We start from the raw sequence: 19,246 nt of genomic DNA, 5'->3' as shown, positions 1-19,246 counted from the left end.
GAATTAGTCAGACCTTGTTTTAACGAATCAATTTCCGCTTTGTACTGTGCCAAGGTGACCATTATTCCCACATGTGGAGGAATTCCACTTGGAGCGATGGGATCATTGACTTGAAAATTACGACAAACAACTCATTGGCGAAGCCACTCAAAATGCGATCGATTGCATGGTGTAAATAAAGAGGTAGTGAACAGCAGGTGATTATGTGGCAAGTGTTCGCGTAAGAACACAAAGTGATACAGTATTGAAGCAAGACCGAACTGACACACCATTCGCAAGCTTGGTGGTGCTCCAGAATAGACGGTATCCATAGCAAACTTTAAACGCTTTTCTAGCTCCAATCGATCTTCTTCAGAGCTGGTTACTGGGCTAAAAAATGGGGGTAATGTAGCAAAGTTTGGTGAATCAAAGGGCAGACCAGACACATAGCGCCCAACAATCATATCACCAGCAGCCTCAAATCTCACATACTTGTCCTGGACCCCAGGAAGAGTCCAGCCAGCGCGAAGGCATATTGACGCAGCGGACGGACCTGATGTTGAGCAACTGCTAGCGTATGTAGAAGCTCCTTTCCTCGCCGAATGAGTGCCAAAATCCTTCACTGTCATCCCTAACTTTGATAGCACAATTTGCAATACGTCTTCACTTAGCACGCGTTTCAGTAACTTGAGAAATCGACTGTATTGATTTCCACCCTTGAATAATTTTCCATCGCTGGCGAAGCCCAAAACAGCAAAATAAATCCCCAAGCCCAAAATCGGACAAATCTCTGGCATCGTCGGATTGGCGTAAATATGGCGAGGATCCCGAGGACGACTACCGTCTTGGTCGTTCTTCACGTGTGCAAATTTTATGATAACGGCATCTTCTTGCCACGAAACATGTGCATGTCGAATGGTTGCTGCATTCTTAGCGCGGCACATTAAATTCCAACAAATAAGTAAAAAGGAGTGACCAAAAACATCTTTCTTCTTGCTTGAGCGCAGCATAGCTTTGGCAATCTCTTTGTACATCGAAAATGAGAACGGCTCCTTACCCTCAGTAAGTCGCTCGTTGTTTCGCTGTGATGTGCGGGCAACAGTGTGATGAAGTCCCTTGAAAAATCGTTTCATTTGGCGGTCAAAATCATGAGGACGTGAGTGCTCAGTCGTAGCGTACAGATACACTAAAGCCGAACGAACATTACCAAACGTGGACTTCCCTCCTATACCGCGCTGCTCCATCGAGGTTAAATAGCGCATGCAATCCTTAGTCGTTAGCACCTGCAGGTCCATGGGGCTCTCCAAAGGTTCACGTGTGAACCATTGAGATATGCTGTCATCATTGACGGACTCCAGTGCGAGAAATTGCCTTGTAAACAGGACTTCACGGTGATCACGATCTGTGTTGGCATATAACCACCCCATAAGCTGTATCAATGCACGACAATACACGTATTTGGTGGACGCTGCGGTGGTGTTGCCGAGTACTTCATCAACTCGAGCGTCCAGGGCCTCCATGATGCTGTTGTGCGACTGTTCACTAGATTTGAAGTATCAAAATATTTTCTAAAATAGACTGCGTGCACTTTGCACGACGAAATCCATTTTTATCTATACATTTCCAACACGTGGTCCACACAACCTCCATAATCCGATCATCCCAGTTATCACTTTCCCCCATTCGCGCGTTTGAATCGAGGGCGGGAGTAGGTACGGTACTGTACACACAGCAGAGCAATTGAGCTACCGTACCGTAGCCGCCGTCGCCATGATGCGCGCCGACGTGTCCATGGGCGGCGAGTTCAAGCGCGAGGGCGAGGACGACCAGGAGACGGGCGACACGGTGCCGCCCATGCCTGCGGGCTTCTCCACGCCGCGGCGGCGCCAGCAGCGCCAAAGCAGCGGCAGCTTCGAGTTCAGCGTCACGCCCGAGCCCAGTCGGCGGCGGCTCTCGAGCTCCCGCGGGCGCCAGCCGCCCGCGGGCCTGGAGGAATCGCCCGCCCGCTACTCGCCCAGCAAGGTGAAGGCGGCGGTGCGCTCGTTCGCGGACTTTCTGCACTTTCTGGTAGGTTTTAGGCCTTCGGAGAGGGGAGTTAGCGCTCGAGAGAGGACTTAGAGCCAATTTTCTCGTCTTTCTTGTGGCTGTGGAGGAACAGGAGGGCCACCAGCAGGAGTACGAGCTCATGCCCGTCATTATCCAGAGGTTCGCGGAGCTGGGGGCGGTCATTGAGTCCCAGAAGAGGCACATCGACCGGTGGAAGGTGCGGCCTGGAGTTTGGGGGGTTGTGAGGGGAGAAGGAGAGGAAGCTGAGGGTTGTTGGACGGTGCAATTGCAGGGCAAAGAGCTGGACTTGGCTATTGAGGAGGCACAGCAGAACTTGGAGCTCATACGGGAGCTTGGAGAGGTGAGAGAAGAGAGTGGAGAGAGGTGGAGAGTTTTACAGTGTTGTTGATATTTTTTTTTTTTCTTTGGTTTTTTTTTGTTTGTAGACTATTCAGAAGCAGGAGCTGCAGATTGCGTCGGACAAGGTGGAGAAGCAGAAGTGGGAGGAGAAGTACCACCTCGCTGCGCAGGAGGTCGAGGCGCTGAAGAAGCAAGGCACGTACCAGATCCAGCAGCTGCGGGCTGAGGTGGCCATGCTGCGGCAGGCGGGTGTTGACGTGGAGACGAAGCTGAAGGAGCGTGACGCCGCCCTTGCTGCGTTGCAGAATAGCAACGACACGCTGAAGTCGCAGCTGCAGAAGATGGAGCACGACAGCTCAGTGGTCATGCAGGAGAACACGACGATGAAGCAGCAAGGAGCGCGTCAGTCCGGCGAGATGCGTGCTCTGGAACAGCAAATTGACGAGCTGCGTGAGCATTACGAGGCGGTTGCCGGGAAAGCGGCAGAACTGGAGCACGATGTGGTAGCGTGGCAGGCGAGATATAAAGAAAAGGAGCACCAGGTCGGCGAGCTGGAAGGTGCGCTTCATCATGGCAGGCAAGAAATGGGACAGCGCGACGGAAATCTTGAACGCTTGATGGCCGAGAAGCGCAAGTTACAGGAGCACGTGGATAGGATGGCGCAAGAGCACGAGATGCAGCTTGCTGACCAACACAAGTACCGCAGTGAAGTTGAGGCGGAGCGGCAAAAGCTCACTCAAACCCTCCAACAGGAGTCAACACGGTTCCAGAAGTTCAAGAAGGAAGCTGGAGAGGTGCGCGCACAAATTGAGGCACAAGCAATGGCTGCAATGAAGCAACGCGAACAACAGTTGTTGGATGAAAAGTCCCGGGTGGAAGAAGAGCTGCAGCTTCAGTTTGGCAAGATCAACCAGGAGAATATCGAACTGCGAGCGAAAGTAGAGAGTCTGAAAGACATCAACCGACGCAAGAGCACAGAGATTGGTCGACTAATGGCTAGTTCCCAAGAAGTCGAGCAGCAGCAGCAATCACGTATCGCAGACTCTCAAAAGCTGCAGCAACTTACGCAGGAAGTAACACGTGCAAAGCATCAGACCGAAGCATTATCCAAGGACCTCGCTGCAAAGGATGAAGTGATTAAGTCACAGTCTACTGAATTCGAGACCCAGTACAACGATTTCGTTGCTCAAGTCGAAGAGCAGTTCAACGAATTGAATCGAGAGAATGAGCAGCTGCGGGCAGATCTTGATGACGCCGTGAATAAGCTGCATGAATATGAAGGACAATCTTCGGCGGGACGAGAGGAGCTGACTAAGTGGCGCACGGAGTGCGAGACGCTTCAGCACCAATTACACGAAGGTGTGCGTGAAAATGACTCTTTGAAGCGGGAAATCGAACATCGCATACAAGAGATTGAAGCGAAAAATAAGGAGAACGCCGAGTTGAACTCACATATCGAGCAGTTCCTGTCTCCTGATAACGAGCGTACGAAAGAAGTGGAGCTCCTACAGAGAGAGCGTGTACGCTTGGAAGAGCAAAATCGGGAGCTGCAAGGGCAAATCGAGACTATCCGCGTTGAGGCTGATGCTAGATTGAATGAAGCTCAGCAAATACACACTCGATATCTCGAGGAGAATACGGTTCACGAAAACACGGTCCGCTCGTTGTGCGAAGAAAAGGAAGAAATGAACCGCAGTATGCTGGCAATGTCCTCAGAGAAGGCGACGTTGGAGTTTCAACTCACGTCTGTCCGCACAGAGATTGAGCATTGGAAGGCATCTGTGCAGCAGCTGGAAAACGACAAGCGCGAGCTTGAACTTAGATTGCAGGAAGTGATGCGACAGGCGACCGAGCAGATTGAATCACAGAAGCAATCGGTTGCTATGGCCACGGAGGACGGCCGGACGCAGCTTCAGAAATTAACGGCGCAGCTTCTTCAGCGTGACACGCAGATGAGTGAAGGCCACCAGCAGCTGCGGAGTTTGCAAGACACGATTCGGTCATTGGAAGAGAAACTCCGGGCGCAGCAGTATGAGCATGAGAGCTTGCAGATGAAACACGAGCAGCTGACTGTCGAGATCGAGTCTCTCCACAACGAGAAACGCATGCTGGAACAAGTTATGCGTCGTCACGGCTCCTCATTCCTACGCGCGGGCCAGCCTGTAGAGGATATTTCTCTAAGCTTGGAGCAGATAATACGCGAGATGGATCAGCGCGTACACGAAGAAAGTGACAAAGCTAGTCAGCTACAAGCAGAACTAGACTCCCAGTTGGACGCGGAACAGCACCATTTGACGGATGAAAGACGCGTGTTGGAGGAGGAAATTTCCAGGCTTCAACGACAACTTGAGGATAATGCTGCCGAGTTCGAGAAGCTAGACTCGGAGCTTGTGCATTTACAGCGCGAACGTGAGGAGCAGGAGCGTGCGCTAGAAGAAATGCAACAAACCATTTCGGCGCACGAGGAAGAAAAATGGAGGCAAGGCGCTGCTGCTGTTGACGTCAAGCGCCTGGAAGATGAACGTAAAGAATCAGAAGCAACCCATGAACAGTTCAAGGCTGACATTATGTCCCAGTTGAAAGAAAAAGAAATCAAGATGGCCGACTTAGAAGATGACATCTCAGAGCTGCAGTCCAAGCTTGATCAAGAAAAGGAAATGACGCGCCATCTGATGGATCGCTCTAATACTGAGAAACAAGAGCATGCATCCAAGGACCAAACCCGAGTCAGAGAATTGGAAACGTCAGTGAAGGAACTACAGTTCAAGCTTAAAGCCAGTGCAAGGTCTGCGACAGAAAGGAAGGAGCAAGAAGTGCGGGTGGAGGAGCTGGAATCGTTAGTGAAGGAACTACAGCGCAAACTCGAATCCAGCGAACAGTCTGCAGCAGACAAGAAGGAGCACCAAACGCGGGTGGAGGAGTTAGAAGCGTCAGTAAAGCGACTCCAGCACAAACTCCAAGTTAGCGAGCAGTCTGTGGCAGGAAAGGAGCAGAATGCCATGCACGAAAAGCTACAAAAGGAACGAGAGTACCGAGCGTTGCAAGCGCGCTACGATAGACTTGCCGCTGAAAATGCCGCTACTGTCGAGAAAATGAGTGTGAAAGTGGAAGAAGTGAACCACCTGCACCAAGATATTGAGCAGCTGCATGAGAAGATTGAACAGCTGCACGACGAGATTCGTGATAATACGACTGAGATGGATAATGCAAGGGGCCACCTCCACATATCTGAGCAGCTTACACTGAAGCTGGAGGAAATGCAGGACGAGCTAGCCGCACGGGAAGAAGAATCGCGTCAGCATGTAGCCGAGTTGGCTGCGAAAGAGGAAGACCTTCGACATGCTCGAAATGCTGAACAGGAACTGAAGCGCCACCTAGAGGGGAGAATCAGCGAGAAGGAGGACGAAGTTGTTTCCCTTCAGGAACAGAACGCAAAATTCCGAGACCAGCTCAAGCGAGTTGCCCAGACAAAACTCTCGTCTAAGCAATCTGCTGAAACTGACGCTGCTGCTGCTGCTGCTGCTGCTGCTCGGGAAACAGCATTGAAAGAACTGGAGGAAGTCTACGCGCAGTCAGTGCAGCGAGAGCACGAGCTTACATCACAAATTGCTCAACTCGAAGACGCCAAGTCGGCTATGCTTACCCAGTTCCGTCGCGAGATGAGGAAGCTAAACATTGAGTTTGGTGCTCAGAGTTTGAGTGGGGATGGTAGCTACATCGACGACAGTGCCTTTCACCGCGGTATTATGGAAGTCTCATCCCTTCTCCGGAGTTACCAGGATCGTGAGACTCGCCAGGACGCCCTTATTCATCGCAAAGAAAAGCAGATCAATGACTTGAAGACGCGATTGGACGAGTTGGAGCATTCGTTCGACCTTCGTGACGATGAGGTGAAGAAGCATGAGGAACAACAGCAGCGAGAACGGGAGAGGTCGATCCGCCAGAAGTTAGAAACCATGAGTGAAGAAGTCTCGAAACTGAAACAGGAGAATCAGGAGCTGCGTGAGAACCCCACATTTGATACGAACGGCGAGGCCAGTTCCGTGGCGGTTCGTGACTGGGAAGAGAAGTGCGCGAAACTTAAGCACCGCGTTCGTGAGCTGAAGGAGGCAAACTCAAAGCTCAAGGAAAGCCGCTTTTCAAAGGCCGACATGAAGGCGCTTGTAAAGGAGGTTGAGAACCTGACGAGCCAGGTTTTGGAGAAGGATGTGCAGCTCCAGGCTCTTCGTAAACGGGAGGCATCTCGACTCAAGAGCAGCAGTGTTTCAGCCGGTGCGACTGGATCCCGTCGCTCTAAAGACTTGCTTATCGCGCTGCAGGAAAAGGAGGACAAGATCATGGTGCTAAACGATCACTTGACTGGGCTCATGACGGAGAATATGCGCCTTCAACATAGTACGGAGCAGTACGCTATCCAGTACGGCCCACTGGACGGTGCAACCACGAATGGTGTTATTGGCAACTCAGGTATTCGAGTACCCAACCGCAAGCGGCAACAGGCTACCGTTCGGTCTCAGTAGAAGAATCCAAACTCATGACAGATAAGGACGTTCCATGTTGTGCGTCCTCGCTCATCAAACAATATTTACTGACTTTCGTTTGCTGTGTATATTGTGCTCTACTCGTTCAGTCGTAAAAGCTGTACACCTGCATTTGTCCAGTTGGCTTAAACTAGTTGGCGTTGTTTTGTTTCAGGGAGACATGTCCAGAAGAAGACCAGGCACACGACGTACGTGGCCCCATAAGCGAGGAAAGTGGCCGCGGTACCAAAGGTTTCGAACAACGTAAGCATGGAACCGTTCACGAGCAGCGAGATGAGCGACATCGTGAATGTGCAGTAGCTCATGTATCGCGCTCGATAGCTGTTGTCTTGGAACAATTCGCTGAGGATAACAACGAAGAGAATACTGGGACCAACGGCGGCGAACACGTTGAGCACGGCAAAGGTAATCATGATGCTCGTCGACGCCGCCGGGTTGTGTGCAAAATCGTCGGTGGAGTAGCGCGCAAAATTCCACCGCTCACGACGAAACAGGCGCAGACGACGGCAAGACAGATCAAGTACACTTGCCGCCGGGAGAACCTCGCAATGACGTAACGTCCAGCAAAAAGCACCGACACCACGGCCACGAGTGAACAGAGCAGCCCAAAAATGTTCGCATCTCTACGAGAGTAGGAAGAACTGGTCTTGGCGATGATCTCCGGCCCGTAGAAGAGAGATGCGTCGACACAGTTATTCACATAAGCAAGCAAGATTCCGATCACGAGTTCAAGGTGTGGGTTGGGAACTGTCGGAGTCGTCGAAGAATTCGACGGCGACGGGGAAGCTACAGCAGAATCCTGCTCGTACGGGCGTCGGTAGTTCCCGTTTCTTGATCGCTTGATGGTGACACTATTAGCACCGGAACTGTCGACGCTCTCTTCATCCGAGAGGTCTGTCGCTCCGTCCTCCAGATCCGTCGTCGGGTTCTCCTTCCAGCGGAGCCACTTGATGCTCTCCGGGAAGTGGAAATGGAAGTTGTAGAGCACATAGAGTCCCGGCAAACTCCCGAAGGCCAGACACGCTCTCCAGTTCTCACTCACCGCGATCATGAAGAGATACGGCACCGCCACGCCCGAGTTCACACTATACACCAGCAGCATCACATCCACACTTAGCAACTCTGCTCCGAAACCTCTTCAACACCCCTAAAACCGTCCCTACCCAAGCTGGAAGAGCGTCAGGAACACCCCGCGACTCGTTGCATCCACACACTCGCTGATGTACATTGGGATGAGCAGGATGGACAGCCCGTTACCCACTCCGGAGCATAGTCTCCACAGCACGAGCCACGAGAAGCTCGTGCTGGCCGCGCCCGCGAACAGCGCGCCCACAATGGAGCACGAGCAGGCGAACATGGCCGTCGCCTTGCGGCCGAAGCGGTCGGCCAGGCAGCCGCCCACCAGCATCGAGCAGGCGTCGCTGAGCGTGGCCGTGGCGCTCAAAGCCTCCTCCTGCGTCGACGAGAGCTGCAGGTCGTCCCTCATGTATTGCAGCGTGGCTGCCAGGCTGAGCACAAGCAGCGTGGGCTGCACATTAGTACGGCAAAGTATAATACTTAATTAAGTGTTGATCCAGAGCTATTGACTGTCTGTCACACCTGACGTTGTAGCCGTAGATGAGTCCGCCCATGACGCTGAAGAGCACCCACGTGCGGCGTTTGAAGCCGCCAATGCCGCCGTAACTCTCTCCGTCGGAGATCTCCTCCTCCTCCTTGTCGTGGCGTCGCTGGCGCTCGGAGCGCAGCCGCAGGAGCTCCTTGGTCTCCTCGGGGGTCATATTGCGATTCTGCGCAATGGTCATGTTGACGTTGACGTGAAGGGTGAGTGCCGTTTTGGGTCACAATAACCGGTACCCAAAACTGCGAGCCCAAATAAGCATGTTCGCCAAAATAGGTGTATGTATCCAATTAGAAAAAGGTACCGAAAAGCAGGTTCGGCGTGGAAGAAGGCGATGCCCAAGTTCTACGGCGCCGCGCGGTGGGCGCCCAAACTCATCCTGCTGCAGATGCTGTGCATGCAGGTGCGTTGCGTCGACTGCGTTGCTCTCTCCTCTACCCAACCGTACCCTTTTCTCCGTCTAACGTGGCGGAATGCCCAATATTCAGTGCTCGCACTACGTGGCACAGGGGCTCATGCTTGGCATCTGCCACGGCGCCCACGTGACGCTGGACCAGTTCTTCGCCTACCACACGCAGACGATCGTGACGGTGCAGGGCCTCAAGAACTGCCTCGCCGTTGTGACCGCGAGCCTCGTCAGGTTGGCGCGGCTCCGTGGGTTTGGGAATGATCTCTTGGCTCAACTCACTCTGGATTGTATTGTGTTGGGCAGCGCGGTGTGTCTCGCGCTCTTCGTGGAGCGCGCCAAGAAGTGCCTCGACTTCGGCGTGACGCTCTACTTCATCGACTTCCTGGTGCAATGTTTCTATTCGGTGCGTGGGCAAGTGGAGCGATCTTCTAGACTTGAAGTGGGGAGGACGGAATTCACGGCTGACGTGGGTTTGTGGTTTGCAGGAGTTCCCAAAGATGTGGGACTGGTGGCTCGTGCACCTTGTGGCGGCGAGTGTGACGATCGTGCTGGGCGAGTATCTGTGTTCACGTCGCGAGTTGGAGGAGATCCCCATGGTCGACCTCTTCACGAAGCGTTCGTCGCGGAAGAAGTAATGGGGCATTACCTACCAGAGAGGGTCGAGTTCACGTTAATAATGCACACAAAGCCACTTGTGGTCTACGTTAACTTCTGGTTTGCTACGGCACATATAGTTTGCGCTAAGTCGTCGTTCACGGGCTGTTTAGTCTCCAGCGCGGGCCTGGTTAGACGCGCCAGGTTTTTGTAAAAGGAACGTCACCATGTCGAGTTGCATGAGGTAGGATTTCTCCATGCGATCCATGGCCTGACGCACGTTCTCATCGAGGCACCGTAGGCGCGGCAGCAAATCGGCGTACGCCAACGCTGCCACGAGGTGCTCCAGATTCTCGTCTCGCAAAATCTGCCGGGGGAGACGGAGATGCGTCAATCGGGGTAGCGTGGTTAGCTCTTGCAATAGTACCGACATCGGTACTCGAGCTCGAGACAAGTCCAAACGCTGTAGCGTACAAGTCTGGGTGAGAGCTAGCTTGCGCACCCAAGAGGAAGATGCAGTGGACGGGGCAACGACGCTCACAAAACGTTCAGCTGGAAGATTCGATTCCTGCAGGGCCTTGGTGAAGTATTGACTGCCCAAGGTTGTCCTGGGCATCAGCTCGTCAATTACGACAGCGCTCACAAAGTATCTTGAGTCGTCCGCCAAAATCCCGTCCACACGGGAGGGCGAACTGCCGTAGTACGCCACGAGCTTGCTTTTATACTCATTAACGTCGTTGATGGGCGTGGTTGACCAGTGACGCGACGGCTGGCGATGAAGCTGAGATCTGGAGCATTGAAGGTAGTCGTGTCGAAGCAGTTTGGACGCGACGGCAGAGTGTGTGATGATGAGGTACAATGCAAACTCTAGGAAACTGCGCAGCCCGCTCGAAAAGCTGGCGGGGAAACGCAGTAGCAGAGCCAATACCGTGGGTGCAGATGCATCCGCAAAACGGCCACGTCCCCACAGAGTCATTGCGGTTTGAATCACCGAACTTACCATGGTGGGATGGGGAAGTGCTACTCGATTGCGGAACATCGCAGCCACCCCACCACCCTGACCACCATTGCCCCCGACACCAACGCCAACACCTGCCTCAACTGGAGCCGCCCCCTCTATTCGCTGTTGTTGTTGGGCAATCTCACGCAGACCATCCCCATTGAGCATATCTGCAGGGTGATTAGCCTCGGCATCCACCGCAAGCACAGGATCTAGAGCACGCCGTTGAGCGCTACCCGTGTGCTGACAATTCCTGCGGCTGAGAAATAGCTGAAAGAAAGGGGTGCGTCGTCGAGCGTGCGAGCAATCATTCTGCAGACCCCTTGCCTCCACCTCATGCGTGTCTATCATGTCCACGTTGTCATGATCGGCTTCATCCTCATCGTCATTTTCTTGTTCTACTTGTGAACCTGCAGGAAGTGAGGCGGCTTGGGACGATTCGGTCTTGTGCTTCCGTGGTGTACAGTGCACCACAATATTAACCAGCGAAATATCCACGTGCTCGCAATTCGACCGCTCTAAAGCATCCACTGCCAGCAGCATTTGGCGCAAGAAGGAGCGCAACGTGCGTTCGCTCACACGTCGCTTCGTGGACAGCCACGCACTCAACGTCATTCGATCCCTTCCGTCCGCTACGCTGTAGACATCCTCGTCATCTGCAGCACCTGCACCATTCTGGATATTCACCACCGCATTCTGCTGCTCCTCAGGCGCCGGGACATGTACAGCTCCATTCGGCATGCCAGCCACAGCTGCACCGTGGTTCTCTCCCTGTGCCTGTAGGTTCAAGTTCGCCGCCATCCGCGTCATGACCTGGTCCTCCTGTGTTCTCAGCGCCGCCGGCGGCGGTTTACTCTTCACACACACGAAATGCACACTGGACACCGCCTCGTCCCCTCCGCATCGAGGTACTCGCTGTGCCGTCGGCAGCGCGCCGACCTGAGTCTGCCTGTGAAGCGTCTGGAACAGCTCCAGAAACCTGCTGTTATACCTCGTCGCCGCTGCACCTGCTGCGGTCGTCGTCGCACTATTCGTCCTCCCATTATTGTCACTGCACTCGGCCGTGTACGCCGGCTGGGCCATCTTCAGTCTCTGATACACCATGAACACTAGGATGGCCGGGACGTCATCCCGTCCACGCGTCGGGTCTCTCTCGAGCCCCAGCAACGCACGCAGCGGGTACCGCTCGTGCGGCGTGACGAGCATCGGCTCCCAGAACAGATCGTGCCTGGCCAGCGCCCTCCAGGCCCTGCACACGCCGCTGACGCGCAGCAGCTCGTGGCGCGAGAAGAAGGCGAACAGCAGCATCTCGAGGCCCCCGAGCGCCTCGACGCCCACGCTCTGCCGCGAGCTGTGCGTCGTCTGACCATCACTCTGCGCTTCTTCCTGCCAGTCCGGCGACTCGTCCTCGCCCGAGAGGATGAGGCTGGTGGAGATCTTCATGGAGAACGAGGCGTCGCCCCGCCGCGCGTCCAGCGGCCGCAGCGGGTGGAACTGCATGCGCTCGCGCACCTGCCGCAGCGCGCGCAGCTTGTCCCTGCACTGGCGCTGCTGCTGCATGAGCGGGTCCTCGTCCTGCCGCGCGTGCGGCGAGTAGGCCGTGGGCTTGGGCTGGAAGCTCTGGTTCTGGATGGAGCGGATCCACTGCGACGACGGCGGTGAGGAGGAGGAAGAGGAGGAGGAGTGATGGTCGTCGGCTGCGGGGCGCTTGGGCCTTCGGCGCGGCGACGAGGAAGAGGAGGACGCGCAGGAGGCCATGTCGAGAGTGATGGTCTGCTGGACGGCGCACTTTTGCCAAATGAGACTTTCGACGGAAACACGGGCATCAAGTTTGGGAGGGAAATGGGTTGACCCAGAATCGCTGGGGGCCTGTCCCCCGTGGTGTATTTTTAGGCGGACAACGCCCCCAACGGCTCGCATTTTGGCGCTGCAGAGAATCAAGTGGGCTCCAGGAGGAGGAAGAAGAGGGGGAAGCACAGTACATGCATGTACTTGCATGCATGAGTATTATCATGCTGCCAGTGGTGGGCCCTCGCTGTCACAGGCCTGCGACACTGAGTCACTCGAGCGAGGGAGCTCATCACATGTCGCCGTGACGCTTTTCGCCCAATCGCTGCGAGGCACCGGTTTTGGAACGTGAAGAAGCGTCGCAACAAGTTATTATCATTTCCGCTTCCGCGTGACCATGGGCAGCAAGGCCGGTAGCACGGCGGCCGAGCTGCGGCTCAAGTTCCTGTTCGCCAACCAGGACGGCGTGCGCGTGGAGATGGGCTTCCCTCGGGAGGTGACCGTGGCGCAGGTCAAGGAGCAGCTCATGCGCAGCTGGCCGCAGAGTGCGTCTCACGTTGATCCGATTCAACGTCACCAGTCTCACCTAACGCTTCACTCTCTCTCTCTCTCTCTCGCTAATGCGCCAGACGTGCCGCCTGCGGACGACGCCAAGGCCGTGCGGCTGATCTGCATGGGGCGCGGCATCCTCCAGGACTCGCACACGCTCGAGTCGGCGGTGCCGGCCTTCGACACGCACCCGACGCCCGTGAACGTCTCGGTCTACCGCAAGTCGCAGACGGCGGTGCGGGGTACGTTGACGCTGTGGTGCAATGGGGAGGCAGCAGCTGACCGTTGTTGTTGTTGATGATGCTGTTGTTGTTATTGCTGTAGAAGCTGCAGGGGGCCAAGCTGCGGCCAAGACGGTGGAGTCGGCGGGCTGCGGCTGTGTCATCTGTTAGAAACTGATACCTTGGATGTACACACGTGAGCAATCGCGCGCACAGGGCTCTCTCTCACTTACACATGCTGCGCGGTGGTCTCACTCTATATCTTGACTCCTGTTTAGCACTAAGTTATTGGAAAAACACGAGCTTACTACCCTTTGGATATTGAATCGCTGGTCGCCGCTGCTCCTCAGCAAAAGGGCTGCTGGCAGATCGGGCACTTGTTCTTGCCCGACTGGTTGAACCACTTGTATAGACACGAGTTGTGGTACTTGTTGCTGCACGTCTTGCACGGCAGCGAGGGCAGGCCCATATTCTTCGGGTTCAGGATAGAGTAACAGATCGGACACGGCTCCACGCCCTCGAACTCCTTGTCCACGTTGTGCTTCCACAGCAGCACGGCATCCAGCAGCGAGCCGTCGCGAGACGACGTCACGCGGATAATCTGCAGCACCCAGCGCCGCCAGCGATCCTCAGAAATGCCGATGCGCTTCGTACACTCGACCTCCACACAGCGCAGCGGATAGGACGACGGCACGCGCACCACCATTTCCAATGCACACTCGTCCTTCATGTACGTGGTCGTGATCTCACGGGACACCCGACTGCCCTTCACAGTCATCTCTTCATCATCCCAGGATTCACCGACAGCCGAGGAGCCTTCGCTCGCCTTCTGAATAAGCTCCAGCTCAGCGGCTAGCACCGACGGGGTAATGTGGTCCTCGAAGTATTTGGCAGCCCAGCTACGCGTGGCGCGTGAGCAGTCGTCATTCCACCAGGAACGCACCATTGCTGGCAGTCTCACCACCGTGCGGAAGAAAACACGGGTGCCAAGCTGGAAAACGCGTGTCTTGTGGAGGCTCCACGTCTCATCCTCCTCCTTCTTGTCCAAGTCTGCCACATCAAACAGCGCAGTATCTTGCAAATCCAAGACGGCAGCCTTCGACGCAGACTGCGGTTCTTGTGACAACAACGCCGAACTAAAGTTCAGGAAATTCGTTAGCATCCCATGGCGCGCGACGTACGAGCTCAGCGACGACGCAATGAGAGTGGACGATGCGCCCTCACTTTCACTGCTGCTCTCGCCCCCACTCCCGCTCGTAGGGAACAACTGAAGGAAGAGATCCCAGAGTAGCAATTTCCCCGTGATGTCTTCCCGCTCTTGCAACTTTTGCTTTCGGCTACGCATGCGGATATTTGTTGCACTACTCTCGCCGTTTTTGTCAGCAAACACTGAACGCAACGCTGAGCGCAATGCCTTGGGAATAAGCACTCTTGCTAGTGCTGATTCGGTCGCGGCCTCATCTTCAGCATTCACGTCAATCGCACTGGCATCGTAGTTGCGCAAGCGAAGAGCACCGCTGTAGGACGCCAGAATGTACAGCAATACACGCAGCACCGGCTGCAACGGGTAGCGCTTCCCATTGAAAAGCGACGCTAGAGTCTCGATACCACCGAAAGACTCCAACACAAGCCGATTGACATGATCCACATCGTGAATACTTGTCAGGGTTGAGCGCAATGCCGGGAGAGCACTCGCGAGCACCTTTTCGACGTTAAACCACAATTCAGCAAGCTGGAAGCACTGCGAAGGAGACACTAATGCAACATACGTGGTTACGATACTTGCCTTCAGTTCCGCACTCTCTGAAAGTGCACACAACACGGTAGACAGAAGAGCTTCTCGATAGTGTGCAGCAAGTTCATGGAGTGCATCAGGGTTCGACTCGTACAACGCACTCACAAGATCCATCAAAGCCAGTCGTGCGGCCACCAGCTCGTTGGAGTAACTGAGTACAATTTGCTCCTCGTCACCCTTGATAATCCTCCGATCACCGAGTGCTGGGTTGCGCTTGTGGATCTTCAATGCCGCGATTTTGGCTGTCTCGGACTTGCCCGCTATCGCATGTGTAATAACCACACGTGACAGATTCTCCCATGCAGCACGGAAACTCGAAGATGCATTTTGAACATATCTCGAGAGAGCGCTGACGTACTCCGTCACAGCAATCCACTCAGCAACTTCCACAACCGTTGAAGAACTAGGCGTCAGCACCTCCTGGATTCGAGACATCACTGATTCTTGTGTCGAGAGGCTGATGACATCTGGTACGACATCGGAACCGCTTAATAGCTTATCTTCTTCCTTTGCAGCTCGCGTCACCAGTTGCTGATACGCGAAGAATCCAACAATGGGTTCAGCAAAGACATCGCGAGCGCATAAAGCGAAGAAATCCTTGAGCACAGAAACCACACTGTCACTAGCTTCGAGCTCCGAGAACGTGGCACTAAACAACGAGACAGCAACAGTTTGGGCAGCTTCAGCCTTCCAGTCAGCCTTCTGACCCACCAGCTCCTTCACGAAGGCTGTTCGCGCAGCAACAGAGCTGAAATGTGCAAGCACTGCTGCAACAAGGTTATCCAGTTTATCGTGCTGTGTTTGCGTAAGTACGCTCGGTTCTTGGTTCTTGGTAGTCGCACCCTGGTTTTTGTTCAAAAAGACCATATCGCGGTATGCCGCGTTTTCGCGCTTTTGTTTACCCTGGCATGTAGCAAGTGCATCTGCGAAGACCTTGTCAATAATTGCTGATGAACGCTTTAGTGCTTCATAGAGGTGCTCCAGGGTCAAATAGCTTTCCGTGATCTCCACCAGGTCAACACCTCTCTGAATGTGGTCGTCCGAGTGGAACACTACCCATGTCAATGCATGCGTGACATCTAGGTCAACGAGCTGGGCTACTAAATCCACAGCCCTCTGATCGTTTTTTGGCTCCAGAGAGACAAAATATTCTTCAAGAACACCGACGACTTGTTCGTCTTCACATACTTCACCCAAACCCGAGAGCACGCGACCGTAAAATCGCTTCTGCATGTCATCGTCATTGACGCTGCGGCATCGCAAATTGATAGCATCCAACTTCTCCACCAACTGCGGCACAGAATAGAATGTCTGATCAGCTCCTAGCTGCACGTAGCTCTTGACATACGCTGCGAACTGTTTGGTATTGAATGCCACAGTGCCTGCTGGCAAATCGGCAAGGAGGAAATTGTTGACGTGTTCAGCCAGCTCATTCACAAACGCCTCCGTACGAGAAGCAGTCCACTTTTTCAGAGAATGGCGCACAGTCCGTGCCCACAGCGCACTAGCTTCAGCCCTATAGCTTCCTCGTGCTGAAAGATGGAAGAGTTGCTTGTAGAGTTGACCCTCAACAGATTCAAGTTCAGCTGGAAGGTCCCCATTGAGTTTGAAGAACAATTCGCACAGGTGTGTCAAAATCTGGACAACTACTCCGTCGCTGCTGTCGACACCATTTTGAATCACAAAATGGCATAATATCACTACTGCATCAGAGCTAACAACGGGAGAGTTCGAAAGCCCACCAAGGCACGCTTTGAGCAAAGTGGCAAAGGCGCTTGCATCCAAATCATCCAGACGACCCTTTAAGCTTATCATCAAAAACTCGTCCAGCAACTTGCCTTGCCAAATTGCTTGTAGAGCTCCCAGCACGGGTTCAGATTGATCGCTAACCGGCACGCCGCTCTCATAGCGCGTTTGCCAACTGCCACATGACAGCCATCGCTTTTTACCCAGCTCAGTAACAGGAAATTGCAGTCCATACTGGATGATGTCGCTCGCCTCTGCCATGTCGCCGTATTGAACACTGCAATCCTGGAAAAGCTGCAGCAAGAACTGTTTCTTCTCCTGCGCAGCCAAGAAAAATGGCCGAGTAAGTTCCAAAGCGACACGCATCGTTTTCGCCACATCCTTACTGTTTGATGATCTCTTCCACTCAGCGAGTGCATGTAACACGGGACGGTAGTGAGTGTCGAAATGCACCTCCACTGGGATGTTGGATCCACTAAGAAGCAGCAGGTCCAATTCAACAACTTTGCAAACACCATTGATACTCTCCAGCAATTGGGTAAGTGAAGCGTTTTTGGATGGAGAAAATGTAGGCTCCACCACCAGGGCATCGATCTGTTCCAGTGACTGTCCGTACAATTCCTTGCCTGTCGATAGCCACTGCGCAGCCTCATGGTCTTCATTTTTATCCTTAGCGTCGGCAATACCAGCCCCGATTAATGTGATAATCCGTGAAGGAACGAACGACATTTTCGTGATCATGGAACTGATGGCTTCACGTGTCCAAGTATGAAGCTTCTCCGCGAATTCATTCTTCAGAATATTAACCACAGCTGAATCAGACGAAAAGCTTCGCAACCGACTGCTCATGTTCAGCATGTTGCTCGCAAACAACGCAACTTCTCCCTCTGGAAACTCTGGCGAGCTGAGTGTCGTTGTGAGCGAGGTCAAAAGCGCCTTCTCAAACTGATTTACGTAGTTGGCCTCGAATGGCTCGGCGTCCTGTTCACTCAGCCACGCCGCATTGGCACCCTCCTTCAAGAAAATACTGAAGTACCCCGTAATACACTCGAAAAACGCCGTAATTGCCGGTGGCTCGCAGAAACGTGCGTCTTTCGACTCAATAAACTTCCAGCACTGCTCCAACACCCCCGTGTACAACAGGGATTGGCCCTTGACAGGGTCAACTGCCACATCCAATGGCACCATCGACAAGAACGGTAGCAGTGTCGGAAACGACGACCGACCCGATCCATAGAATCCATGCCTGATCTGCGCAAACAGACGCGGGTAGACAGCACTAACAACAAATTTGGGGAAGCTGGCACTCGAGTGCCAAACGTTGGGGAACGTTTGCAGGAACGTGAGCAAAGCGTTCCACATCGCCTCGTGGTTCGAGGGACTTTTGTCGCCAAGAATGCCAAGAACCACCTTGCCAAAGGCTTCTTCACGCGCAGCGACAATCTCCTTCGCATTCGTGCACAGCGTCACCAGCGCCACGTACACCGCTCTTCGTACAATGTCGCGCGTAAAGTTCGGGTGCTTCGAGGACGCAGTCGCCAGACGCGTGAACTTGTCCGACGAGACCACAGTAGCCACAGAAATGCTGGCGTCTTCGTCCCTCAGCTTGTCCGCCAGCTCATTCTCCTTGAAGAACTTGACCACGGCATCGATACTCAGCACTGCAGCGGAGATGCACCGCTCGTACCTCTCCTCCTTCTCGTCTGGCTGCAGCGGGATGCCCTCGAATGTGTCGGGCGTCTTCGCGAAGAAGCTCTGGAACTCCTCCATCATGGCGGGCACGTGCTCCTCCAACACCGTCTTCTGCATCTCCGGCTCCGGGAACAGCGTCACGAAGGCCTTCTTGGCCAGCGCCGCCACGTCCGCGTTGACGTCGTGCATGGCCAAGTGCCAGTACGGCAACAGCCGCTGCAGGTGCGGCACGAAGGCGCGCGGGCGCATCTTGGCGGCCAGCGCGGCCAGCACCTCGTTGAGCAGCTGGCGCACCTTGCGGTCGTTCTGGTCGCGCATCTCGAAGGTGTAGAGCTGCGTGAAGTGGCCCAGCATGGGGCGCAGCTCGGCGGGCGTGCGTGGCGGCAGCACGTCCAGCAGGAAGGTCTGCAGCGCCTTGCTCTTGGTCACGGCGCCCTTCTTGGCCAGCATCTTGAGCGCCAGCGCGATCTCGTGGTCCGATCCATCATAGATGCTCTGCACCACAGGCTTGGCGTAGCCTGCGCCTGCCTTGGACGAAGCCTGCACGGCGTTGGGCGCGGGCTGCGCGAAGCTCGCGAAGCCGATGAAGGCGGGCGACGCCGCGCCCGAGCCGGCGCTGGCCAGCAGCGACTGGTGCGCACGCGCACTGGAGGACGCACGGCTCTGCTCCTGCTTCTCGCGCTGCTTGTTCTTCTTGGGGGCCATCGGCGGCGGCGGCAGCAGGCGATGAAGGTGACGTCTCTGCGTGCGGAATCGCTTGTGAGAGTGCGCACTCGGTGGGTTGGACAGGCGTGAGTGATGGTAGATCATGGTGTGGCACACATTAGACACCGATGTGGCACACATTAGAAACCAGTGTGGCACACATTATGCATCCGTAATGGGTGCGATTGGAGGAAAATGTCTTT

The 19,246-nt window shown here is 54.5% G+C and overlaps 6 protein-coding genes across 8 annotated transcripts; 3 read left to right on the top strand and 3 right to left on the bottom strand.

Moving 5' to 3' along the window:
• Nucleotides 1-1,749: 1,749 nt before the first annotated feature.
• On the top strand, nt 1,750-6,905 carry IUM83_08360 (uncharacterized protein; the record flags this gene model as incomplete). Its single annotated transcript, XM_067932729.1, has 4 exons — nt 1,750-2,046; nt 2,132-2,242; nt 2,318-2,386; nt 2,472-6,905. The coding sequence occupies 4 exons, from the start codon at nt 1,750-1,752 to the stop codon at nt 6,903-6,905; spliced, it is 4,911 nt and encodes a 1,636-aa protein (XP_067783389.1).
• A 430-nt stretch (nt 6,906-7,335) lies between these two features.
• Nucleotides 7,336-8,704, bottom strand: IUM83_08359 (Major Facilitator Superfamily (MFS); the record flags this gene model as incomplete). The annotated part of the gene is made up of 3 exons (XM_067932728.1): nt 7,336-8,011; nt 8,090-8,434; nt 8,526-8,704. The coding sequence occupies 3 exons, from the start codon at nt 8,702-8,704 to the stop codon at nt 7,336-7,338; spliced, it is 1,200 nt and encodes a 399-aa protein (XP_067783529.1).
• A 174-nt stretch (nt 8,705-8,878) lies between these two features.
• Nucleotides 8,879-9,588, top strand: IUM83_08358 (SYS1 protein; the record flags this gene model as incomplete). Its single annotated transcript, XM_067932727.1, has 4 exons — nt 8,879-8,947; nt 9,033-9,184; nt 9,257-9,356; nt 9,439-9,588. 4 exons carry the CDS (start codon nt 8,879-8,881, stop codon nt 9,586-9,588), a joined length of 471 nt encoding a protein of 156 aa, XP_067783528.1.
• A 128-nt stretch (nt 9,589-9,716) lies between these two features.
• On the bottom strand, nt 9,717-12,305 carry IUM83_08357 (F-box protein; the record flags this gene model as incomplete). Of its 2 annotated transcripts, XM_067932725.1 has the most annotated exons (2): nt 9,717-9,914; nt 10,881-12,305. In XM_067932725.1, 2 exons carry the CDS (start codon nt 12,303-12,305, stop codon nt 9,717-9,719), a joined length of 1,623 nt encoding a protein of 540 aa, XP_067783317.1. The 2 variants fall into 2 exon arrangements, with proteins under 2 accessions (XP_067783317.1, XP_067783318.1); XM_067932726.1 differs by having other exon boundaries at nt 9,717-12,305.
• A 427-nt stretch (nt 12,306-12,732) lies between these two features.
• On the top strand, nt 12,733-13,276 carry IUM83_08356 (uncharacterized protein; the record flags this gene model as incomplete). Its single annotated transcript, XM_067932724.1, has 3 exons — nt 12,733-12,880; nt 12,965-13,126; nt 13,209-13,276. The coding sequence occupies 3 exons, from the start codon at nt 12,733-12,735 to the stop codon at nt 13,274-13,276; spliced, it is 378 nt and encodes a 125-aa protein (XP_067783342.1).
• A 175-nt stretch (nt 13,277-13,451) lies between these two features.
• On the bottom strand, nt 13,452-19,043 carry IUM83_08355 (E3 ubiquitin-protein ligase listerin; the record flags this gene model as incomplete). Of its 2 annotated transcripts, XM_067932722.1 has the most annotated exons (2): nt 17,746-17,762; nt 17,873-19,043. In XM_067932722.1, 2 exons carry the CDS (start codon nt 19,041-19,043, stop codon nt 17,746-17,748), a joined length of 1,188 nt encoding a protein of 395 aa, XP_067783321.1. The 2 variants fall into 2 exon arrangements, with proteins under 2 accessions (XP_067783322.1, XP_067783321.1); XM_067932723.1 differs by having other exon boundaries at nt 13,452-19,043.
• Between the last annotated feature and the right edge of the window lie 203 nt (nt 19,044-19,246).

The sequence above is a fragment of the Phytophthora cinnamomi genome (genome assembly GCF_018691715.1).
Source record: "Phytophthora cinnamomi strain GKB4 chromosome Unknown Contig99, whole genome shotgun sequence".
NCBI lineage: Eukaryota > Oomycota > Peronosporomycetes > Peronosporales > Peronosporaceae > Phytophthora > Phytophthora cinnamomi.
Note: the sequence above shows the minus strand (reverse complement) of the source record. Positions and strands in the feature narration are given on the sequence as shown.